At 44.0% G+C, this 25,317-nt stretch overlaps 1 protein-coding gene across 5 annotated transcripts in view; it reads left to right on the top strand.

The window, feature by feature from the left end:
• The window catches only part of GBF1 (golgi brefeldin A resistant guanine nucleotide exchange factor 1), a 98,469-nt gene extending 75,195 nt beyond the window's left edge, over positions 1-23,274 (top strand). For 3 of the 5 annotated variants that reach the window (XM_036385995.2, XM_036385993.2, XM_054515669.1), the window contains 25 exons: positions 122-262; positions 802-890; positions 3,820-4,022; positions 4,436-4,559; positions 4,856-4,981; positions 5,573-5,655; positions 7,896-8,132; positions 9,045-9,138; positions 11,717-11,893; positions 12,365-12,429; positions 12,531-12,654; positions 13,233-13,304; positions 14,156-14,250; positions 14,695-14,848; positions 15,069-15,291; positions 16,548-16,711; positions 17,024-17,270; positions 17,654-17,853; positions 18,783-18,933; positions 19,282-19,412; positions 19,763-19,864; positions 20,448-20,561; positions 20,797-20,974; positions 21,176-21,313; positions 21,631-23,274. In XM_036385995.2, coding sequence (XP_036241888.1) covers positions 122-262; positions 802-890; positions 3,820-4,022; positions 4,436-4,559; positions 4,856-4,981; positions 5,573-5,655; positions 7,896-8,132; positions 9,045-9,138; positions 11,717-11,893; positions 12,365-12,429; positions 12,531-12,654; positions 13,233-13,304; positions 14,156-14,250; positions 14,695-14,848; positions 15,069-15,291; positions 16,548-16,711; positions 17,024-17,270; positions 17,654-17,853; positions 18,783-18,933; positions 19,282-19,412; positions 19,763-19,864; positions 20,448-20,561; positions 20,797-20,974; positions 21,176-21,313; positions 21,631-21,917 — 3,719 coding nt within the window. In that variant the 3' untranslated portion in view covers positions 21,918-23,274. The remainder of the gene's footprint in view (positions 1-121; positions 263-801; positions 891-3,819; positions 4,023-4,435; positions 4,560-4,855; positions 4,982-5,572; positions 5,656-7,895; positions 8,133-9,044; positions 9,139-11,716; positions 11,894-12,364; positions 12,430-12,530; positions 12,655-13,232; positions 13,305-14,155; positions 14,251-14,694; positions 14,849-15,068; positions 15,292-16,547; positions 16,712-17,023; positions 17,271-17,653; positions 17,854-18,782; positions 18,934-19,281; positions 19,413-19,762; positions 19,865-20,447; positions 20,562-20,796; positions 20,975-21,175; positions 21,314-21,630) is intronic. The other 2 variants (XM_036385996.2, XM_054515670.1) reach the window with 1 other exon arrangement.
• Positions 23,275-25,317: the final 2,043 nt, after the last annotated feature.

The raw sequence follows: 25,317 nt of genomic DNA, 5'->3' as shown, positions 1-25,317 counted from the left end.
TTCTCTGTTGATAGCTTTTTTCCTTGGCTTATGGGTTTGTTTCTGTGTGGATGTTTGGTTCGGGATTTATTTGTGGGTTTTGTTTGTTTGCTTGCTTATTTGTTTGTTTTAACTTCTACAGATATTGAGAGGGTATTCAGTGAGGGAAAATCTTCCAGTGCAGTCTCAGAGGCAGCTGGGGCATGTCCTCCCACCAGTGGGTGCCTTATGGCTGACCAGATGAAGGAGAGCTGCATGGAGCTGGAAGGAGGAAGTGAAGCAGGTAAAGCCTTGGTAGTACCCTGGGGGTCTGTATCCTAGAATGGTCCTGACATTTGCTGACAGGTCCTGCTCTAGTGTGGACCATTGTAGCTATTGTGCTCAGACTTGGAAGGAGGTATATGGTGAATGTATGTTTACTATATGTGTGCTGTTTATGCCAGCTAGGTGTTGCATGTCTTCTGGGAGGCGTTAGACCTGATGGGTCACTTTGGGTCAAAAGGGTGTGAATTCATAGCAGTGCTCAGAGTTTTGAAGGAAGATAGGGGCTCTCCAGGGATTCAGGAATGTAGTTAGCCAAAATAGCTAGAAAATTAAATCTCGTGGCTGTGTGAAATTGTCTGGGGCAAGAAGCTACTATGCAATTATGCTGAAGAAAATGTGGGTGGGAAGAATGTAGTAATTAAATTGAAGTGTGACTGCCATTTGCAGGACAGCATATTGCAGCAAAGGCTCCCTGACTGAAAGTTATTATGGGACACTCTCATGCCTGGGTGCTACTCTGGGGATAGATTTGACTGTATTGATGCTTTGTCATTCTAGCTGAGAAGAGTATCCCCAGGAAACCTACTCGATTTTCTTGTATCCTTCCAAGTCCTCAGGAACTTATGCAGATTAAGAACAAAAAGAAGGTATGGTTTGAAACAGACTACAGGTGGATCTTTGAGTGTTCTGATTTCCCATCCCATGTGAACTTTGCATGACTGGTCATACCTCAGAAATGTTGAGTTCTGCTGATCAGAATTAAAGAGTCAGCCACTGAAAATCCAGCACACTGTAGAGACAGCAATGATTATTACCTGTTCTGGTTTAGTTGTGCTGAAGGTTGCAGGAGTTGTTGGGAAATTTTGTGGCACAGTTTGTAAGCTAGGTCCGTCTGATTTCTGGGTGGGAAAGCCTCTGGATATAGCTTTTATTATATGGAGATAATCAGGTACTTTGATCAAAAAGGGCAGCTTCACTACTCTTATCAAAGATGTAAATTGGGAGCGTGCCAAGAGGCCTGTAGTAAAAATTAACTGGTCTGCTGTTCTGATTTGGTAATTCCTATGTTTGCTTTGTCAGAAGGATGACCAAAAAGATTGTTTTGATTGTGGTAAAGCCATTCTTTGTTTTCATAGTCTGTTTCCTTGAAACTCATTAATCCAAGTTATAGTCTAAACTTTATACAACTTTTCCATTCCCTTAGTGGGTCCAGTCTAGGCCTAGTGTTGATAAAGGTACTCCATGCTAATGGCTTTGTATTTATCTGCTGTCCTGTGTCAAATACCTGATACTGGCCTGCTCTTTCACCTCCAGAGACACTGGATGAATATATCTTAAGTCCCCAGGGGTTACATGGGACTGTTCAGGTTTTTTTGTGGTGCATTTCTTGAGGTTTTTTTTTCATTCATATATGTTCTTGAATATTTTGTTCTCTTGCACAACATATGCATGAAGTAGGTTCATTTCAGGTGTGAGAGTTTACTAAATTTCAGTATGAAAATAATGCATGTTCTGGATGAAACCTGAGTGGCCATACTAGTTGTGGGTAAGGAGATGATATAGTAGAAAAGAAATTAATGTCTTTGAAGTATTCCCTGGTGGTAAAAGAGAGAGGTTTTTTTATTTGTATCTGACTAAAAGGCTTCTGGCTTCTCTCTCCAGCATAGGTGGTTTTATTTTAGATTTTTATAAGGATCGGTGGTCATATTTGTTTAACTTAATCAGAAATAGAAGAAAATACAATACATCCCTTTCTTCTGCTGTCATACTAATCTGTGCTTTGTGATCCACTCTGGCAGTATCTGGATCTGAGTGTAATTTAAAGCATTGGTTTCTCTCTAGCAAGTTTACTGCAGTACTTGGAAATATTTTTCTTTACTTGCAGCACAATGCTGCAGTGGGGTAATGGTAACTGGTTTCCCCAGCCACAGGGACAGTGGAGGGAAGTGATTATCAGCACAGTATTCAAAGGAAGCACTGAATTTTGCCTTAAATCTTGCTTCATAGCAACTTTGCTTGATGGACTCTGTGAAAGTCCATTGTTGAGAAGGGAGCTTGCATAGTGCTTCCTCTGTTCTAACTGAAAACCTTTGGTAATACTCTGGCTTTGCTCTGCTGGAAAACAAGTTTAGAAGAAATCAAGAGTAGGGGGCAGGAAGATGTTCATAAATCTCCAAGTTTGCCTAGGGAAAATTGTTCTCTGACTGTAAATCTCCTAGTGGTTTCATCCTAAGCACATACACAGGGCACACCAAACACTCAGCTTTAGTTATATTGATGCTGACCTTGCACCAGCATGTTCTACCTCCTTTAACCTCTGAAGTACTAAACATTACCACAGTTGGAAGAAAAAAGCTAAATAAAAGCAGAAATTAAATTGTGCATAAACAGAAAGCTTTCTTTGATGTTTCCAAAGGTGATGACCAGAAGCTCAGAAGCACAAGAGTGACATGATTGTAAATGCACTGCAAATTGCCAGCAGTCCGTTCTCCTTTCAAGTGGTTTTAAGAAGTCTCTGGACTCAACCAGTCCATAGAATAACCCTGGTCTTGGGTTTCAGGATTTACAGCTGAATAGAAATGCTGCCAGTGTTATACAGTCCCTTCAGGCCTGTTAGACCAGGGCAGTGCATGGTTATTCTTTCATTATGGCCTCACTGGGTCTTTGTGCATTCCATGCTATTTCAGAGTCTGTCTTTCATTGCATTTTTGAGGATGCTCACACAGGCAGGGGAAGCAGAGACCAGAGGGTTGGTGGCTTCTGAGGTACTGAGAAACCCAGGGGAGGTAGTAATCATGATGGTCACGAATTTAGTTCACTAGGTCATTGCTAGCAGTCTGATCATGATAGGAGCTAACAGGGAACTGACATTTATTCTGGTTCCTTAGTAAAGTTCATACCATTGTTTGTGCTTTTGGTTTTTCTGAACAGCACCAAGAACATTCAGTTAACCCTTTCTTAGTTGTTTTATTACATTGTGACTATGGTACAGTCTAGTTTCCTAGGAGGGCAGATTAGGTGACTTCCTCTCAGAACCAAATATGTATCTGCTCTTCCCATCCACAAATAACCTTGTCAGGTTGGAATACCAGATGTTCCTGGGACCATCTCTGCCACATGTTGAATAAGTGCTGAGGGTTCTTGCTGCCCTGACTCCTAGTGGTGAGGTAGTTATGAGAACCTGGAGCCAAAGGGACAGGAGAGGACAATAGAGCAGTGCTGCTGTTGTAACTGGGTAGGGCTGATCTTGCCACGTGTCTGGGGTTTATCTGCTGTGTTTACAAATGAGAGCAGGTGAGGCATTTGAAGCAGCAGAGCTTATTGCTTGGTTAGACGTTAAAGCTTTTCGGAGATGGCAGCTCATGCTTACTCTGTCCAGTACTATTTGATGGTAAAACCTTGTGATGAATGCAGGTTTTCTGTCCTTCATTAGCCTTTTTCCTGGATTACACAGTACAGTAAACTTGATCATGCTAAGGCTGATTTTTCTTCTGTTTTGTTTTTGGTTCAAATGCCAAGAACGATCTAAAATAAGAAATGCACTTCAAGCTGTAATTATCAGAATGTCTCCTGCAGCTCCTGATAACCGGCACAGAGCAGTTTAACCAAAAACCAAAGAAAGGGATACAGTTTCTGCAGGAGAAAAACCTTCTTGCCACCCCCATTGACAACAATGAAGTGGCCAGGTGGTTACGGGAAAATCCTCGCCTGGACAAGAAGATGATTGGGGAATTTGTGAGTGACCGTAAGAACATAGACTTGCTGGAAAGCTTTGTGGGGTGAGTGTGCTTCTGAATCTCTTCAGTCAGGAAAGTGAAAGTTAACAGTTTAATAATAAAAAAAGCAGTAGAATAGTAGTTCCTGGAGGCATTGGACTTCTATCACTTGCTTCTCTCTGTACTGCCATCCCTTAATTCTGTGTGTCTCTTGCATATGTTAACACCTTAAATATGTATGATATTCAAGTGCCTTTCAGCTGGGCCAGTTTCTGTGAAGACTGGAGAGACAATTGCATAATCACTTGTAAGATTGTTGACTCTCCTTTATTGTTTTTGGCTGTTCATGGTATATTTCTTTTCTTCTCTCCTCACCCTCCTCTCTACTGTCTAAGCAAACAAGATTGTAGTTATTAAGTTTATCTTACCTTTCCTATCCTTTTTCAGCTTCTCATTGCATTTCATTGTTTTTGCAGGACTTTCAGCTTCCAAGGTTTAAGGCTGGATGAAGCTTTACGACTTTATCTAGAGGCCTTTAGATTACCAGGAGAGGCACCTGTAATTCAGAGACTGTTAGAAGCCTTCACAGAACATTGGAGGGTGTGTACTTGGTGGCAGAAGGAACACAGTTTTGAGCTTTCTTGTCCATCTGCTTGCCATGGTGGACATGTCAGATCAAATGGCCTATATAACTGCTCTGCAAGCAGCAGCTGTTGTTTCATAGGAGCTGGCAGGGGCAAATAGATTCCTGGGCTGCTTTTTAGAAGCTGGAGCCAGAACCTGGGATTTTTGTTTGTCCCAGAGATGATTCAGTACTGTGGTTAGGAAAATGGCTGTTTTAGTCACTGCTATCACTGTTCCTGTAGGATTCATTTGTGCATATATTTACCTTTCAGAAATCAAACGGGTCTCCGTTTGCTAACAGTGATGCCTGCTTTGCCCTGGCCTATGCAGTTATTATGCTGAACACTGATCAGCACAACCACAATGTCCGCAAGCAGAATGTCCCAATGACTCTGGAGGTGGGTGTTGCCAGTGCAGGCATCTGTCTTCTCTGGTTTTGAAAACAGTGTAGTACCTCTTTTTATCTCAGTGGCATTGTCTCTTTTCTTTGGCCTCCTTCACTCATGTACACAGTAAGCTGGAGTGCAGCGCTACAGCTGAGTAAAATATAAGAGAGCAGCTGTAGGCAAGAGAGAGCCTGAAGAAATAGGAGCTTCCCAGAAAACTTAGCAAATTCTTCAAGAGGCTTGTGTTTCTGTGAGCAATCTGTATCCTCAGACATAGCAACATAGAGAATATTGTTCTACTGCTGTGGGCTTCTACGGAGCTCAAGTCATGTGAGCGCCAGTGCAGTGGTACAGGCCTGCCATTCTGATGCCCAGCCTCAGCTAAGCACGTGTTGTGTCTCTGCTCTTTCCTTGTGAGCATAGACAGGAGATGCTGCACACTACTCCCACTAAGAATAGCAATTGACCTTTGAATTTTGAGTCTGCATGTTGAAGAATGCAGGAAAATCTCCTGGCCCAGTGAAAAACAAGTGGAGTACTGATCCTAGCCAAACAGTTAAAGTTGAAGATACCAGGAATTAATACTGGTGTAACTTTTTTCAGGAGTTTCGGAAGAACCTGAAAGGTGTGAATGGAGGCAAAGACTTTGAACAGGACATCCTGGAAGACATGTATCATGCCATCAAGTAAGACTCAACCTGCCCATCTCCATGTATTCAGAGAGCAAAGCAGAGTTGTTGGGGCAGTGAGATACCTGGAGAGTATGGAGAGAGACTCACCAGTCATGTGCCTGTTTGGCTCAGACCAAATTCCAGCTCTTTGTGGGGTTGTGGTAAACAAGCTTGTCACAGCAATTACACATGGATTTGTATCTTGGATTTTTGCCATGGTAGTTTAATCCAGATCTTAAAATAAATTTAAAAATATGTTACTTCTATGAATATGGGAAATAATGGCTGAGCAAGACCAGCACATGTGAAATGCTTTATATAAGAAAGCTCTGTTCTCTAGATCAGACCTTTAGAGGTTTTTAGAACTTTTTTATGCAGTTCAAGAGATAATCCCATCCCCAGGGCAGCACTTGTGCCCTGACACAATGTGTCCATGTCTCTGTTTAACATATTCTGCTTTTGAGGTCTTCATATGAGGCTGCTCTCTGCACCAGCCTCTTCTGCTACCCCTGAAGCTCTTGGCACACAGAGCAGTATTTGAAGAGAGTTCCTGGTGGCTGAGGCCCTTTAGTACACAAGCTGGCTTTGGCTGGGAAGCTTTAATAATAGCTCAAAAATCAGTAAACTGATAAATCCAGGCCCAGCTAATTTGAAGCTGAGAGGATTACATCTTTGAGGAGACAGGATGTGATTGAGTCTCAGCTGATTTCCATCTGCAGGAGCAGGCAGTAGCTGGTGCTGGAAGCAGGGCAGTGTGCCTGGGCTGACCCTCCCTTTTGAGCCTTCTCCAGGAAGGTGGGGTGATGCCTCTACTGAATATCTGGAAATTCTTCAAGACATAGCTCTACCTTTCAAACAGAGCTCTAATTTTGATTGGCCTCTCTCTCCTGAGGATGTTCTTAATGTTTTGAATAGTACACTGAGCATATACACGTTTGTTACCCAGTGCCTCTATCCCAGTCTGTTTCCCTTTATACCCCCTTCACCATATATTTCAGCTTTTCCAGTATGTTCTATGATTGGAATAATTGATGTATCATTTTAGTATTGCTCCATCTCAGATGGCCTCAGTGTCATAGTTGAGACTGAGGAATATTTATTTGTATTATTAGGGGAAAAAAATAACACTGCCATCTGTATGAAGTAGTGTGCGATCTCTTTAGGGTCTTACCATTTCACTTTTGACCACATTTTCATTTCCTGAAACTTTCCAAGTAAACTCATTCACTTGTTTCTGGTAATTTCAATCATATATGAAATTTTAGAAATAATGCACTGTTTACTGCAAACTTACTTCCCTATATTACCTCAGTAATAACAGCTCTTGTCAAAATATGCCAGCACCTGAAGCTGAGAAGAGCTTATTTCTCATGCATAAATCAGGAGCAGTTTTATAGTTGTTGTTAGCACATGAAAATTGCCTCTTTGGCAATTGAAGTATGTTATTTTTTGGTTGTTGCAGAAAGAACTCTTCAGATTGGCTGTAATCTGCTATTCTTAGTGGCTTTGAGACTCTTGTTCACTTAGTTGGTCATTTGCAGTGGATTTTCTCTTGTGCATTGATAACCAAGTCTAGAGAATATGTATTTCTGCTTTAGGTTTTTTAGTCTAGGATTGCAAGCAGTATTTGGCATTAATCATATTTGTTTTATTACTGTATAGCTTCATCCTAGTTAGAGTAAGGAGCTGTGGTATCCTGGTTATAAATCCCCCATCTTACTTTTGGTTTCTTGTTTAATCTTTAATTTTATACTACTTTCCTTTCTAATATTTTATTTTGGCAAAATATGAATATTTCCATTATTCTTATGCAAAGATACTCTTGCCTACTGGTGACTGCAGCAATGTAACTATTTCATTTTAACTGGGAATAATGATACAAAGAGAGCACTCTAACAGAGTGAGAGTTGGATGGAGGTTGAAGCTTTGCCACTGTGCTGTCCAGAATTTCCCATCATTTAATGGCAGTATGTGGTGTGTTTTGCACTTGTAGCAGTAGGTACCTGCTTCTTCAATACTGACCTTGCACAGTTGCTGCTGTGTGATTCTGAGAACCACTAGACTTTATATTCAGGCTATCTAGGAAGGGCAGGCAAAGCAGGGAGGCCTAGGAAAACAGAGTATTTCAGGAGCTGGCAAAATCATTCCAGAATAGGTATTGCTTAGCCCTGGGACTACGTAATGAAAGACACTGTGTAAATGTTAGGTTTGGCTCAGAATGAAAAATTCAATCTTTCTGCTTTCCTCCCTTGTAGGAATGATGAGATAGTGATGCCAGAAGAGCAAACGGGTCTGGTGAAGGAAAACTATATCTGGAATGTCCTGCTGCATCGTGGTGCCACTGACGAGGGAATATTTCTCCACGTGCCTCCTGGAAGCTATGACCATGACCTGTTCACCATGACATGGGGCCCCACCATTGCAGCACTTTCTTATGTTTTTGACAAGAGCTTAGAGGAAACAATAATCCAGAAGGCTATCTCTGGTTTCAGGTGACTCTTACCTTCATAAAGACCCAAAAGAGTAAAAGTGGGACCATTGGCTCCTGTTTATCTGCTGGAGAGACATCACAGTGAAAATCAAATGTTGCTTTTCCTAGCAATTGAAAAGCACTTTTTTATGACCTGTGATCGTCTAGTGTTCTGTCATTTGTGTCAGTTCATCACATTTTGGCCTCTCTGGCTTGCCAGTCACTGTTTAGCTTGACTGCTGTGTTATAATAAATTAAAGTGCCCAGGGGTACATCTTTTTAAACTCCAACCTGGTTACATTTAAAGGACCTACTGACACAGCTAGGCTGTTTAGAAGTGAGGGGGAGAAGTCACTCAACTGGCACAGTGATGCTGACAAAATCTCCATGTAGGAACAAAACCTTTCTACTGTATGATCCCATAGCTGTGGCTGAATGGGATGTGGGAATTCTTTTTTCCTTCCAAGATGACCAGTACTCAAAAACTTGTGATCTGTGAGCAACTATATTGGAATGATCGTTGGTCATGCTTAGATCAGACCAAAGGATGCTTTAAGCATAGTTGTAATGCTTTGTCAATACACTGCTGTAGCCATGATATCTTGGAAACTGGACTTCAACACTACCACCAATCTCAGCAACTCTCTTATGTTAGGACAGGAGGTTGGATATAATGCTCAGGTGCAAGTGGGCTGTCTGTTTAGACTCACTTTAAATTGATTCTTGCATCAGCATAGACAAGTATCAGTATCTATGGATAAGGATTGAGCTTATTTAAGCAATAATAGTGGACTTCTATACATAAGCATTCATTATGAATGGGTGGAGAGGAAGGTCTAAAATGTCAACAGAGAGGGTCTCAGATTTGCTGTCCTGTAGACAGACTTGTCTGTGCTGACTTAGTACATTATTTTCTGTTTTCTTTTTTCCCCAGGAAATGTGCAATGATTTCTGCTCATTATGGCCTTAGTGATGTGTTTGACAATCTCATAATTTCTCTCTGCAAGTTTACAGCTCTCAGCAGTGAGGTAAGTTGGCAAAGAGGAGAAAAAAGCATGACTACTACTGCACTGGAGCTCTCTTCCTCTGTTAAGCAGCAATATTTGCTTATTTTAGTTATTGTATCTGTAGGTATCTATCAGCCCCTGCCCAGAGTTTTCTGGAGGAAGTAATGGGAAATGTGTAGTGAAGTGGGACTTCCATAGGCCAGGTTCAAATATGCAAATTTTCTTTTACTCACAAGTATCAGTTTGTGCAGAGCAGAATGCCTTGATGTTTTATTCACCTATTTGACCTGAAGAGACTTAGGTCTACCTGTGATCCCAAGCAAGTTCATACATGTCAGATATTGACTTTTCAATGACAGGGTTTATGCAGTGCCGGGGGGGACTGTTTTGTGAGATGTACTTCCAAAGTGTAGGAGCTATGTAGATGCACAGCATAAGCATAAAGGGGTTAGAAAACAAATGCTTTGAATTGTTAGTTGGGGTGTGGACTGTGGTAATCAGATCAGCTGTTAACCCCACATTTGGCAAGCCCTGAAGACTCTTCCTTTGGGGTGTACCATGAGAATAAATTCAAGGTGCTGTGGTTAGTGTAAGCTTTATTGCTCTCATTTATTTGTGTGTTACAATATCCACCTGTTTTTCCCCAGTGTTTAATAGACAGTGTGGGGCAGACCATGCTGTCTGCTAAGGAGTAGTTGACAGCAATTCCTGTAAAGGGTCAGAACTCCCAAAGGATCTCACAGTATTGCTCTCAAGAATCAGTGCAAGACCCACAGTGAGCAGAACAGAATTGCCACACATATAGGAAAAGGAAACGAGATAATTCAAGACTGAAAACATTGGAGTAAAAAGGCCAAGACAGGTGAATTTTTTAAAAGACAAAGAAATCCCAAGCAGAGGGTTTGCTTTAGATTCCCTCTTCCTGCACAGCTCACAATAGTAAAGATGCAGTATTTGATCATCCTCAGGCACACCAGACCTTGAGACTACCAATAGGTAACCCAAGCAGAAGAATGTCTGCCATGAAACAGTTTGATACAGATTTACACAGCAGAAGCAACTAGACTAGGCCAAGCCCTCAGATGCACCAGCTATTGCCAGCTGTATCCCATCTAGTTGAGAGACTGGAATCTTGAGCAGTCTGAGGTCTGAGTTAATCAAGTAAGCATGTCTTTTGATGATGACATAGAATCAGGAACTTCTGGATTTGAAGAAGGCTGAGTTCTTATCTTTGGCCAGATTCTAATTACATAGACTACTTTCTGCTGTCCTAAATTCCTGTAAGGCTTGGAGACAGTAGGATAACTGAACAAATATTTAAGAGTCTGGAGGAAGGAGAGAAGGAAGAGCCATCTTCAGAGGACTGAAGAGTCAAAGCAGGCATCCTCTCCATGCACTGCGGTTGCTATGCATGGCCACTTTGATTGAAAGAAAGGAAATGGAAAGGAACATGGAAGGTCTTTAAGTGATTAGGAAGAATGAGTGCCCCACTTCCTGATCCATAATTAAGACTCATACTGACTCAGTATGTAAATAGTAGCAAAACCTGTGTGTGTGGTTTTCAGTGATGTGGTTTCTTGTCAGAGAGCAAAATCAGGCATATTGCTGTTTGCACCCTGACACCGCAGAGATACATGTATTCATGTAGTTTCCCCATAGCAACGATGGGAAAAACCCAAATTGGTTGTTACATTTCTGCCAGATTTCAGATTGGCACATCTAATGGAGTTTGCTTCTAAATCAAAGACACATTTTGATACCAGTTTTTCCATCAGTTTGGCTGAAGCAAGAGAGTTTTTCTGAACTTCAAATCTGAGATAGGATACACTGACTCCTTCAGTCCCTTGTCTTCTCTTCCATTCTTGGTGAGGAGATAAGTATGGATTTTGTCCACGTAAACAAGAGAATGGTAAAGCCCATCTTTTCTCAAAAGGAAGATTGCAATGATTTTAAGTAACTGCAGAATCATGGAGCATGTTACACTGTTTGGTATTAGCTGACATGGTAGCTGGTTTATTCTTTGCTCTGGCAGTGTATGGTTGGTTTCAATGACTTAGCAGGCTTTCTGTATTTTGAAAAGCTGTGTGTGCATTGAACAAGTTATGGGGATTTGAGATACAGCAATCATTGGCAGAGACTCCCCGTTAGGATTGAATTACTTTGAATCTTGCTGTTAGGTAGTGGTAGGAGTAATTTTGCAAGTCAGTAATGGTTTTGGCCACAGTTTTCTTCTCTAACAGCACAGCAGAGTAATTGCTGCTTCCAGAGGAGATGTGGTACTTTTTGTAGAAGACTTTGATCTCGAGCTGAGTTCCTGTAGCAGGATGAATTAGTGGGTTTTCAGCAAGCACTTTCAAAATGTTCTGAGTTGTCATTCTTGGGGAGTTTATAACTAGGTTGTTCGGTGATTTATATTGTATCTGGTAAGCTACCTTGTCCTTGTTTATGTGCAAAGCGAATGTGAGCTGAGGAGTTATCCAAGCATCATACAGAGAATTGTTATCTTTCCCATAACCAGTTCTGAAGCATCTGCCCTAATTTCTGTTGAAAAGAAAACATCTCTTTCTGACTGATTGCCACCGCCTCTTCTTTCCTGCAGTCTATTGAGAACCTGCCCACTGTTTTTGGAAGTAATCCCAAGGCCCATATTGCAGCAAAGACAGTGTTTCACTTGGCCCATCGCCATGGTGACATTCTGCGAGAGGGCTGGAAGAACATCATGGAGGCCATGCTACAGCTTTTCCGAGCAGAGCTGCTGCCCAAGGCCATGGTGGAGGTAATAATTAGCTGGCTGGCTGCATAACTGAAGAGCTAGGAGAGTGGGAAGCTGGCTTTTCATAGAGCCAGTTCCAAAAGTAAGAGAGCTCTCTTGCAAAGGCCTAGCTTTTGGTAATGTACAGAACTTGGAAGCCTGTGAAGGGTTTAGTGTTCAAGTTGTGTGCAGCTTCTTTTGTAGCTTGTTTCTTTTTTTCTCATTTTATTTCTTGTTAGATTTGAGGAATGCCAGCATTTATTTTACTTGAACAGATTTTGAATGTTGTGCAGAAGAGGGACATGCATATAGGCATGAAGTGCTAGAGCCCTGCATTGGTGTTACCAGATGCGAGTGGCACTTTACTGACAGGATAGTGTGGTGAAGAGCTGGGTTTGACTGCACTTGTATGGGCTGTTTGATATTGTGTTTCATCACTAAGAGAAATATAATGGGGTTGGGGAGGTCATATGCATGTCCTGGTCTATGTTCCAGGTTGAAGACTTTGTGGATCCTAATGGCAAAATCTATCTTCAGCGTGAGGAGACACCATCCAACCGGTGAGTGGCATAGATGTCCCAGGCAGTCTTTTTTGTACCAAGGTTGGAAAATAATATGATTTCTTGTTTACTTACTGATGCTGGTGTCTTCTGAATTGCAGTGGTGAATCAACAGTACTGAGTTTTGTTAGCTGGCTCACCCTCAGTGGGACAGAGCAATCTGGTATGAGAGGGCCATCTACGGAAACACAGGAGGCAAAGCGAGCAGCTTTGGAATGCATAAAGGTAACCTATAGGCTGTAGAAGAATCTGGGTTTTTTCTTGGTGACAGTACTATGTGGGTAACAGGCAACAGAAGTATAAATATGCATGCTGCTTGGCAGTATTGCAGGTAACAGGAGACTTAAAAACTGAAAGAATCTACAAAAGAGCATATCTGGATTGACAGCTAAATGGTCTTTTGTGCTGCTGTGCACAAAGGTACTAACACATCAAAACAGGAATGATTCCTCAGGCTGGGATCTAACCCTGGGCATCACAGTCCTATATTTAAAGAGAAGTTAATGAATTCTCAAACAACTAATCTTTTCCAAGACAGTGTAAAGGTATATGGTGCCGACAAAATCTGAACCTGGGGTTTGACCACTGTGTGGCCAGAGGAGTCATCTGATAAAATCTGTCTAGCACAGATGAGGTCTGTTAAAAGTAACTGATGTTAAAGAGCAAACTAGTTGGAAGGAGTTTTCCTCCAGATAATAACAACAATCTGTGTCTTTCCTGTGAACATGATGTGTTTCTGGAAGATCTGTTTGTATGCCTTCCACAACCCCCAGATGCACAGTTGTCTTTTCTGTATTTTGCAGCAATGTGATCCTGAGAAGTTGATCACAGAAAGCAAATTTCTCCAACTTGAATCCCTCCAGGAGCTCATGAAGGTGAGAGAGATATTGGGCAAGGGACTGGGTGGCAGTGGAACAAATGTGCTATGCATAATAGTGGATATGTGCTGTGTACTCACTTAACTCCTCTGTCCTCAGAGGAGGTCTTGGAACTATTTGGGATGTGAACCTAGCTTTTAGTTCACCTGTTAAAAGTTGCTTCTGTCCTGGCAGACACAAATTGCTCTGGCAGTAGAAGAAAACATTAAATTGTGGAATGCATTCTAAGAGCCTTGAGAACTCTTGGCAAGTATTTGTAGTTCTGTGCCAAAGCTTAAAGATTTTCAAATGTGCTGTGTACCTAATGAGAGAATTCGAAAAGGCCACTCTAGAGGCAAGAGCTCTACAGAAATATTTGACAGTGTGTCCCTAAGTAGTATGGTACCTGCCTGCTGTGGGAGATATAATAAGGCTGGGCACATTAGCCTTTGGGCTAGAGAAGCTCAGTCTCCCTGGGGGAGTGTCATCTCAGTTCTGGGGGAACACTGTGCTCCTACTCTGATTGTCAGGAATTCTCCCTTCATATACAAGCCGATGGCTTGAGAACATAACTCCAGTATTTGTAGTCATTCTCAGGTACTGCTTTTTCTGTACTTCACATATTTATTAGCAAGAAACTGCTGGATATCAGTTCCTCTTCATCTGAGACACTTTGTCAGAGTTTAACATCTTTTAAGTTCATATTGCATTTTGCATCAGAAAAAAAATAACTTGACCTTTATCCATTGCCTTTGACTATGCGTGACCTCACTAGGCAGTGGAGTACAGTTTTGGCCAGACTCAAAGCATTCTCTTGGTTCCCCATTTTTGGGAGCTTGTGATTCATAAAAATACCATGGCTATTCCAGGCTCTAATCTCTGTGACTCCTGATGAGGAGACATATGATGAAGAAGATGCAGCCTTCTGCTTGGAGATGCTTCTGCGGATTGTTCTAGAGAATAGGTATGACCTTGAAATAAATGCACATTCACTGTAATGTCCCTGCTTTACTGCAGCTGCTGCCTGGGTCCAGGGAATGAATTCCTTATGTATGTGATTCACCAGCTGAAGCAGCATGTGGCTGTAATTTCAGGGCTTAACAATTCCACTGTAGCATGTGCAAATAGAAAGGCTATTAGCTCATGAATTAGTGCTTGATATCCTGAAATTTGGAGAATATAAACTAAACTCCAGAGGGAGAATTCTCCCACCTGATTGCTTTGCAAGTAATGAGTAAGAAGTTTGATCATTTTGTTGTTTCAATGTGTCTGTTCTTGTACCTCTCACCTGGAATTTTTGTTGAAGTTAAGAAATGGTGGATTGTCTGGAGTTGTGGGAGGGGTTGCTGGATCCTGCTTGTCTCATGTCCTTTCATTCTACCCTTTCCCTCCTCCTTGTTGTGGCTAGGGACCGTGTGACCTGTGTCTGGCAAACTGTCCGAGACCACCTTTATCACCTCTGTATCCATGCAATGGAGTTCTGCTTCTTGGTGGAGAGGGCAGTGGTGGGGCTGCTGAGGCTGGCCATTCGACTGCTCCGTCGAGATGAGATCAGTGCACAGGTAAGGGATTTTTGAAAGGCAGTTACTGGGGTTTTGTGGGGTTTTGTACCCTGTGACACAGGAAACCAGTTGCTGTTGGATGGACCCATATTTAACCTGTTCGTGGTGCAGGTAACAACAAACAGCAATTGTAACTAGCTCTAATAGATGAAGGAGTACATTGTTAGAGAATGGAGTGTAAGTAATAGGGTCTGTTATTCTTGTCTCCTTCTGTGGCCAGGTTCTCCTCTCATTACGTATCTTACTAATGATGAAGCCAAATGTGCTGTCCAGAGTTAGCCATGAGGTTGCCTATGGCCTCCATGAACTCCTGAAGACCAATGCTGCCAACATTCACTCTGGGGATGACTGGTACACGCTCTTCACCCTCCTGGAGTGCATCGGGTCGGGGGTGAAGCCACCTGCAGCCCTGCAGGTTACAGCAAGGGCAGATAATGACACAGGTAAGACAGGCCAGCTTTTGCTAGGAAATCTGATGCCTGCCTGCCAGATAAGCAGCTGCTTCCTCAAGCTTTTCAATTAGCAAAGGGGACTGCAAGAAAACAAAGCTGATATTAAACTACATTAGCAAGATTAAAGACCAGCACCTGCTGTTCACTCCTCATGGTCTGTTCCTGTCCCTATTCTGCCATCTCCTCCTACTCAGTGAGCAGCAATCCAGGTGCTAGTCCCTGGGGGGTGGTGGGAGGAAAACTGATATCAGTTCTGGCAGCTGTAGGAGGTCTTTGCTCTACCTAAGGAGCATTTTCTGCTGGTTGTGGTTTGGTGCCTTGGGTACCGTAATCTCTTATCTGGGCATGTAATGTAAACCCAGCTGCTGTTCCTGTCATATTTGCTTCTTTTGTGGGACCGACTCTTTTCTGTCCATTTTTTAAGGTTCTCATAAAACGAGTTGCTCTTTAAAATTGTATTTCCAGATCCATTTGCATTAATAGTCGCCAGAACCATTCCCACAAGACCAATGCAGTATTTCTCAGTTCTCTTGACTGTGTTAGAAAGGAGGTCTTTTCAGCAAATTGTTCTGTTTTGCTTTAGCCAGCTGTCAGGATATTTGAAGGTGATGTCTTCAGACTTCTAAAGCAAAGAGCAATAAAGGAATTTTCTAGAAGTTTTTTTTATTTTTTTTTTTTTCTCTTTGCTTTTCTAGAACTTCTTTAATAGGTCCTGATGCTTTGTGCTAGACAGATGGGAGAAGTATGATTTTTAAAAATACTTATGGACTTTGCTCCCTGGATTAATGCAGAGCTGTCTCCTCTTCTCTCTCCTTTATTTTTTCCTTTTTTTTTTCTTTTTTTTACCGCTTCTGTCTTTGATAGAGCAAACTGCTTGACTTGACACAAGTCAAAACATTAGTTCTCTACCTCCTGAAAATGTTTGGTGCCCTCTGTTCACAGAAAGTCTGTCTATCTGCTGATGAGTTTCTAGATGGTGTTGAGCAATGGAGAGAACAAGTTTTTACTTCTAAATAACATATCAGTAACTTAAATTTGTCCCTTGCAAGGACTTCTCTCTTGAGACGTGTGAAATTTAAGGTTATCCTAAATGTCAGGGCAGGTAGATCAGACGGGTGTAGAACATACTAATAACCACTTGTGGTTCCTGGTCGATGCTGATCTGGATTGCTACTCCCTTATCCACACCTACTCTTGCAAGTTCTTGATTTGGCTTTGATCTAAACCCCATGTCTTTTGTCTTAAAGGTGCTCAATCAGACAGCGAGGTGTCCTCCTCCTATCACCCAAGTGACACGAGCCTGGACCGTGGCTACACCTCTGACTCCGAGGTGTACACAGACCACGGGAAGCCAGGCAAGATGCATCGCTCGGTCACGGATGTGGACGTCATGAACAGTGGCTGGCTAGTGGTGAGTAGCCAGTGGGCTTCTGGTGACCAAAGAGGACTACTTCTACCGTGGTTGTGAGCAGAGGGTGTGGTAGTGAGAGAAAGAATAAGACTGTAGAAAAGAGAGTTAAGATGAGCTTATAATGTAAAGGCAGGATAGGGAGAGACACAGATGGAAAAGAGAAAGCTTTGAGGCAAATGAGGAAGAAAGGGGAATGGACCATACAGAAACATTACCTGGGGGCCTTTCTGAAGAAAGGCCCTTTCAGTGTGAGCATGAGATGCTTCTCGTTATGCTACCCTCTCCTGCTTACCTGCTTGCTGTGACCTGTAGGTGGGGAAAGATGACATCGACAACTCCAGATCCACTGCTGGGCTCAGCAGGCTGGGTCCATCACCTCTCGTCAACCAGTACAGCTTGACGGTGGGGCTGGATTTGGGCCCACATGACACAAAGTCTCTCATGAAATGTGTGGAGTCCCTGTCCTTCATCGTGCGAGATGCTGCCCATGTTACACCTGAGAACTTTGAACTCTGTGTCAAAACAATACGTATCTTCGTGGAGGCCAGCCTGAATGGGGGTAAGATGGCCCTTCACTTGTCAACCAGGATTCAGCTTGGGGTGGCCAGTTGGCAAGCAGTGTGAAGTATACTGTCATGAAATGCGTCCCCAACCCAAAGAAAATGGTCTACCAGGAGAAAAGTGTGCTGTCTCCTAGCAGCAGGGACCTTATTCTTATCCCCCTCCCTGGGATGGAGGGGAGGTCTGGAGTTGATGTGGAGACAGCAGTATCAGCTCTTGCAGGAAGTTGTTCCTATGGGGCACTTCAAGCAGGTAGTGGTCATCTCAGAGGACAGGACCCTTTGCTGGGGATATCAAAAGGTGGCTGCCCTGTGTGTTGAAAAGCAGAACATTTTGTAGTGGACTGTTGTATACGGAATGTCGTTGCCTTTTATGCTCTAGGCTACAAGTCCCAGGAAAAGAGGGGGAAGAGCCACAGGTATGACAGTAAATCCAGTCGGTTAAAAAAAAAGCCCAAAGACAGCTCCACACGGCGATCCCGGGTCTTGAGCCAGCACCAGGCGCACACACACAGTGATGAGGACGAGGACGAGAGCATCCCTGCCAGCTACCACACTGTGTCTTTACAGGTTAGTCAGGACGTAAGTATAGCAAGGATTTCCTCCTCTCCTTTCCCATTCTTAGGGCCTGGCTAGGTAATCACTGGAATTCTTTGTGGGGAAAGGGAAGGCTGCATCCTGGATAACTGGGCACTGGATGGCAGAGAGTGTCTATGGGGGCAATATGTGGTTCTTCAGTGAAAGAGGAAGGCTGCAATTTGTACTGGCAAAAGCAGACTAGCAGTGGAGAGAGAGGTCCTCTGAAAAGCAAGGAGGAGGTCTGAAGCTGTGAGTCACTGTAGTAGGTAAGATGGATTAAGGTCATTTGGAGACATGAGGTTCCTGTAGGATTAGCAAGGAGTCTGACAGGGCATCTGAGCTTGAGGAAAGGGGCTGAGGCTCTGGAATTTCAAGCACAGAGGACTGGGCTAAGGGAGTCATTTCTCCCCAGCTGGTACTTCAAAGGTGTGAAGGCATAGGCCTGCTGACTGCCAGATGTTGGGTCTCAGTTCAGTAGTAAACTGACTAAAGTGCTGTCATATGCCCATACAGGCAAGGGAACTTTGCATGTGCTTCACATACCTTTTTTTAAGGAAAAAAGTTGCAGAGTTCTTGTAGACTGCACAGGTGAATCAATGGGTTTATCCCTCTGCCTGGGAAAGTCAATGCTCTGTGCCAGGAAAGAGCCCATTCTTCCTTTAGACAGGACTGAATGGTGTTCCTCAAAGATGGGATTGATGTGGCTGCTGAACTGACATAAATCTTGTTGAAGATACCTGGCACTTGACCATGTAGAGAGGACACAGACAGCAGGGCCTGACACCATCTCTATAACTGTGTGTGGTTGTGTATATACATAAAGCATGCTCTAGTAGCTTGAGCCTTTTAGCCTTGTTTGGAGAACAGCAGAGATCAGAGTTGCTTCAAAATTTAAAGTCCTGTGTGTTTCTTACTGTGCTGTGTACTTGCAGCTCCTGGACCTCATGCACACGTTGCACACACGAGCTGCTGGCATCTATAGCTCCTGGGCAGAGGAGCAGCGACACCTGGAGACAGCAGCCAGGAAAATCACAGCGGATTCCCGAACACTGTGGTCCAACTGCTGGTGTCCTTTGCTACAGGGTAAAGCCATCCCCTGGTGATGAGAGTGAGCAGACACTCTTCCAAAGTAATGGCAGGAAAGTTGAGGAGCCAAGAACTAACTGCAGAAAGCAGGCATAGGTTGTTTTTAGGGTCTGTTTTAATTGAAAAAGAACTTGGATCAGATTTGGAGAAACATCTTTAGGATGATTTAGCTGCCAGCATGTTTCTGCATCTGGTAGTAGATTGTCAGTCTGTGGCCTGGAACAAGTATGATCCTTTTTATTCCACAGAGAGTTTTTGATCTTCACTAGACGTTTTACTCTAGACTGAGGAAGTAGGGATGTGACACTCTCCCTGTGGGCTTTGCCCTGAATCCCTCTCTTGCAGGTATTGCCTGGCTGTGCTGTGATGCCCGACGCCAGATCCGAATGCAAGCACTCACTTACTTGCAGCGGGCCCTCCTGGTACATGACCTGCAGGCCCTGGATGCTCTGGAATGGGAGTCCTGCTTCAACAAGGTAACCACCTGCCTGGCATGGGCATGTGAGCAGGGCAGCGTTGTCATGAGGAGTAAAGCTCTGTGCAGGAGAATTGTCCTACTTCAGCACTGTCTTCTTGAGAAGCTTGTTCACTGCAACAGACAAGATGTTTCCTGTTCTGGTCCTGTGAAAAGTTCCTCTCTGCTTAGGCTTCTGACAGGGCCTTTTGGAGTATTGAAGTGAATCCGTTCACACACATCTCATTGCCACCGTCATGTCCTCTGCCTAGAAGCCACCAGTCTAGAGCCAGTGCCTTTCTGTAAAGCTGTCTGTTAAAATTTCATCGGTCATTTTTCAGCTCTGAAATATACATGTGTTGGATCCAACAGGTGCTGTTTCCTCTGCTAACCAAGCTACTTGAGAACATCAGCCCAGCTGATGTTGGTGGGATGGAAGAAACTAGGATGAGAGCCTCAACACTACTCTCTAAGGTGAGCACACCTCTGCTGCCTCGGGAAGCTTAGGGGAAACCGTGTTCCTCAAGAAAACAAAACTGTTTGCTGTGTTCACTTCTCAGCATCTCTGATCCAGTCAGCTGTCAGGGTTGCTAGTTTTACTATTCAGTGCTGGGCTTCTCCACCAGCTTCAGCTGCTGGGACATGCCTTCTTTCCAGAACTGTCTCCATGATTCTAGTCCTTGGAAAAGTTGTCAGGAAGAGGTTTGTGACTTTATGATAGAGAGAAGGATTTCACTCAACATTAGTTGAAGACAGTCTGTTCTTGAGGTGAAATGATGCACATCACAACTATGCATCATAGTTGTGACCTGAGGCAGAGGTCTGGAAGGGCTAGAAGACAGGGTGATGCAGACTGCAGTGGCCTTCCACAAAGGAGACAAGATCCACTCCTTCACATACACAGCTCAGAAGAGTGGAGGCCTATGGCATCCTCAGGGCAGTCCTGTGCATGTTCCCAGCCTGCCACGAGGAGGGGGAATCCAGATTTGTGAGACTGGCTTGTCAGTGAGCGGCAGCCCCTATACTGCTTGTTGACAGTAGTTGTGTTTTTTCCCAGGTATTCCTACAGCATCTCTCCCCACTGCTCTCACTGACCACCTTTGCTGCCCTGTGGCTCACAATCCTGGATTTTATGGACAAATACATGCATGCTGGCTCCAGTGACTTACTGGTAAGGTTCTGGATGCAGTCCTTTGGACAACCATTTATCACATTTTAACCTTCTAAACTTGGAAAGTGTTTCAATTTGGTGTGGGTTTTGGGGTTTTTTAAACTTTTTATTCCTTTCCAAACCATTTTGTTCCATGGTTTCTTGCCCTGGCCACAGTTTCCAAGGCAGCCCATTGGCTGTTTTGAGCTTTGGTTCATTGCTACCTGTCCATTCTTTGTCCTGTCTCTGATTATAGCTGGAGGCCATTCCAGAGTCTCTGAAGAATATGCTGCTCGTAATGGATACGGCTGGAATATTCCACAGTGCCGACTCACGGACAGGATACTCAGATCTCTGGGAGATCACCTGGGAGCGCATTGACTGTTTCTTACCTCGGCTGCGGGATGAGCTCTTCAAACAGACAGTCATCCAAGGTACCAGAGGCTGGGAAACCTTAACACAGGTTTTGGAGCACTACTTGCACCTTGTCCAGTACCCAGCTGCCAGAGTGCCTGGATGCTGATGAAATGAGTTGTAGGAGGCTGTGGGAACTTGGCACAAGGGCAAATTGAGGGATGGTGAAAAAGGAGTGAGTAAACTGGTGTGTGGTCTCACTGCATGTTTTGTCTTCCTAGACCCTGTCCCCAACATACCAGTGGAGCAGCAGCATCAGAAAACAATAGTGTCTGCAGTGCCCCCTTCTCCTGTAGGGGATGTGAGACCATCCACCCATGTGGCTCCTTTGGAGAAGCCATGTGAACTGGGTGTCAGTGGTGAGTCCTGTTTTCTTTTTTCTGGAATAACTTTCCCAGCATGGTGACATAGATCTGCTTTTCCTTGCTTTAGCATGATGTCTGGTGACCAGGCCTATAGTGTTGTGACATGTTGTCCTTCTGTCTGGATAAGTTGTTGCTGAGGCTGTTGGGGTGGGCAGAATGCCTATGACTGACCCCTGCTCTTCAGGGCCTTTTATGAAGGGGCAAGTCTGAAAAGGCCCCTGAGTTGATTTTTAGCCCTGCTTAGTTTTGAGCTAATAGGTGGCTTTGTCAGGAGCTGTGTAAGGATCTATTTTGTCTGTTCCTTCTTCCAGAGTCTGAGAGAGCCACTGCACCTGCCTCACCCACCATCAGCACCTCTGCCTCTCCTTCCTTCCCAGCATCAGCTTCAACGAAGTCAAGCCCCGTTACAGACATACCTCCTACGACAGCACAGCCACCGCTCATCCTGCAGCCTCTTGCCTCTCCTCTGCAGGTTGGGGTGCCACCTATGACTCTTCCAATCATTCTCAACCCAGCCCTAATTGAAGCCACCTCTCCTGTTCCCCTCTTAGCTACTCCACGGCCCACTGACCCTATGACAAGCTCTGAAGTCAATTAGTTGGAGGATGTTGGAGAACTGTCTGCTGAGGAGGCTCTGTGGGTGGAGGATGCTGGCCAAATGTTGTCTGGTAGTGGGCATGTCTGTTTTAAAAGATGATGCTAACCTGAGCAGAAGGGCTGTTTCCACAGTCCTCTGGAGCATGTCCCATCCTGCTCCCTTCTTGTGGCATCACCTAAAAATCTGCCCAAAAATCCCTGTCTCCATGGAGAAGTGCCCAATTCCACTGACCAGTCTCCTTCCTGCCTGTGCAATCTCAGGGGCCAGGCAATGCCTGTGCCCAGCAGCCTGGGAGACCAAGCTGCCACCAGTTCATTTGGTAAAGAGGGAAAACTTGTTGATGTCACACCAGAGAGGGGCTGCAGTACAGGACTGCCTCTCAAGATTATTCAGTCCAGTCCCTGGGCAATTCCCCAGCCATTCCCTAGCTTTCCTGCTGACTCTTCTGGTTGTACTGCTTTGTTTGGGATCTAAGCACGCCTGGGTTCAGCAGGTAGAGTATTTTATTAGAAATGTGGATTGCTTACAGTGCAGCTCTCAGATTGCTGCGTAGGACTTCTTGCCTGCTGGTACATGCTTTCCTTCCTGCAACACGGATGACAGCAATCCCCAAGCCAAATAGAGATTAAGTAGCAGGCGAGTCTGATAGGGGCTTTCATCCCTGCTCCTGTAAATGTAATCAGGCTTTCTGGTTGAAGACAAATCCAGAAGGCTCTGCCTAGCTGTGTAGATGAGAAGGAAATGCTGAGAGCAGAGCACAATGGCTGTGTCTCACACAGCACTTGTGGGGCAATCATGTGTTTTGTGCCACTCGCTGCACATTGGTCTCTGGGTGACCAGCCCCTTCCTTAGGAGAAAGAAGAACATCCCCTTCACCTACAGATGTGGAGATCTGTGGCACCTGCTGACAGATGCTCAGCAGGTCTGCAGTGGTTTCTCTTGAAAGCTCTGAAGAGAACGCATCCTTCTGCATCTTCTTGTTGGGATCCCATGTCCTTCTACCCCCAGAAGGCCCCTGCAGCTGAGGCCCTGGCAGTGATTCTTGTGCTTCCATCTTGCCGCAAGGACATATCCCGCTCTTTCCCCGCTCATGTCCAGAGCAGAGCTGGCTGCCTGGCAAGTGCTGCATTGCTCATCCTCCTCCTCCTCCCTCAACTAGTTGGCTAAATTCTCAGTAATTTCAATCTTGGAAATTCCCCTGGTGACTGGGAGGGGCATGGATGGGACTCCAACTCAGTGTATCCTGTAAGGAGAGGAACCTGCAGTTGGTGTGGGAATACAACCAGTGTACATACCGAGTAAATGGCTAAAATCCAATGGACTTTTTACAGTGTAATAAATACATCCTGTAAATGACTGTTCTGGTGTTGCACTCCTTTTCTGTCATCCAACTTTGGCTCGGAGCCTTGGGAAAAGGGGAGTTTGCTTGTGAAGGTGTTGGGCCCTGGCTTCATACACCAGTGCTCTGTCTGCAGGGAGCACAGGGGGACTTGTCAGCTTGGGGTGGGGGGCTGCAATGGAGGTTAGCCATCAAGGGTCTAATCAGGAATGGTTCCCATCATGGACAAAGCAGAGCTGTAATAGTGAGATTGGCTCTTTCAGGTGGCAATAGTTTCACATGGGCTGTAACATTTCTGGTATTACATTGGTGTATGCTCATGTACCACCAGGACTGGGAGCAGAGATGAGGACTGAAGAGCAGGTGCTCTACTCATCTGGTCATGGTGCCAGAACATAGACCTTGGTGACAGCTCAGCTGACACTGGTGATTCTCTGATGAAGAAGAAATCCTTGTTTCCATGGACAAGACTCATAGTTGGAGAGGGTTTGAGAGATGCTGGCCTCTTCCAGGGCTAGTGCTTGCCATGGATTTGAACAACTACACTTCCTTCCTGGTATTTTCTACTTTGTTTCATGGCAAGATCCACGCAGTGCCACAGTGTCCTCAGAGCTGTGTGAAGCACCAGTGCCTTCTCTATTCCAAGAGACTCTTACAGACTTGGTAAGTGGGTAAAAACTTAGGAGTTTGTTTAAATTGCATGAAAAAAGGTCTGAATATTGCATAATGGAAGAGTAATGTGCATACTAGAAAAGTCCTGGTAATAAATCCTGGTTCCCTAACCCCATTTGTACCATTCCTGGAATATTTTTGCTGCTGCAGCTCTCTTCCTCACCCTCCACTGCCTCTAGATTATGTCTTTCCAGCCCTCAGATGTTTTCATTAATGCATTTGAGTCCTTGTGCTGCTCATGGAGTGCTTCTGTATCTCTGCCGTGTCTTTCTGAGCCTTCACTTCTATTTGCAGCTCTGTTTTTCTGCTTGTTGAAAGCTTTAGATTATTAACTCTTTGTCAAGTGCCTTGATGTCAGGACTGCCGCTTTTGATCCCCAGGCCCAGGTGGTCCTCTGACTTTTTGGGGTGGTGTCAGCTGATAGCAAAGCTCCATTTTGCCAGTTGCCTTCCGATAGTTGTTTTGGGCACATGCTGTGTTTTACCACATGCTGAGTTTGCAAACCCAGCTTCTACTGAGAGCATTACGTCTCAACTCAGACAATTATGGTGCAAAGCAAATGCCACCTGAGAGAACTGCAGGAAGTGGGACTAGAATGGAAGGAATGTGGACTGGAAAGACAGAATTGCACTTTAAACAGTTTTCACTAGGCTGTAAATAAGAATGGACTGGAAAACCAGAAAAAGAACTTTTTGGATGTTGTTTGGATTTTGCAAGAGTGAAGTTTAATGTTACAGAGAAAAAAAAAATCAGGGAAAGTACTGAAGTGAAAGGAAATCAGAATCAACTGTCAGGGAGCATGTGCTGCCTGATATGTTAATCAGTACATCTCTTGAACTCTATTTGTAAGTTAAATTGCATAAAAGTCAGTCATACTACTAATGGCTGCTGGTGAGGAGTGGTGTTTACAACAGTACCCTTTGGATTTGTCCTAGCATATACTTTTTTCTAGTCTTTGACTTCTTTCTCATTTTTACTCAGGGTCTGACTAAGTATTTTCCAGAGGAGGCTGAACAGACATCACTGTGTGTTGGTTTTACCTGCCTCTTCTGTTCCCATTTGCATCAATGACTTCTACTGCTAAAACAGAATAGAAATATGTACTGGGATTTAGCATGTGTCTGTAGAACACTTTACTGTGGAGCTGGTGTTTTCCTCATTGGTATGAAGTTTACTTGTGTGAGAAGTCCTATGGAATGATAAGCCCTGACTATAAAACATACATTTGGCACTGAAACTTGTGAAACAGAAGCACTGCTGCTTTTAATTTCAATTTAAAAACTGGGTCTGAGCATACTCAAAAGGTCTGTAAGAAAGATTTCCAGGACATATCAACTGTGAACTGGCTTTTTTAGAAGTTACTCTCAGCCCTATAAATGCCAGCTGTTG

This window comes from Molothrus ater, chromosome 8 (genome assembly GCF_012460135.2).
Source record: "Molothrus ater isolate BHLD 08-10-18 breed brown headed cowbird chromosome 8, BPBGC_Mater_1.1, whole genome shotgun sequence".
Taxonomy (NCBI): Eukaryota; Metazoa; Chordata; class Aves; order Passeriformes; family Icteridae; genus Molothrus; species Molothrus ater.
This window is presented reverse-complemented; position numbering and strand designations above follow the sequence as displayed.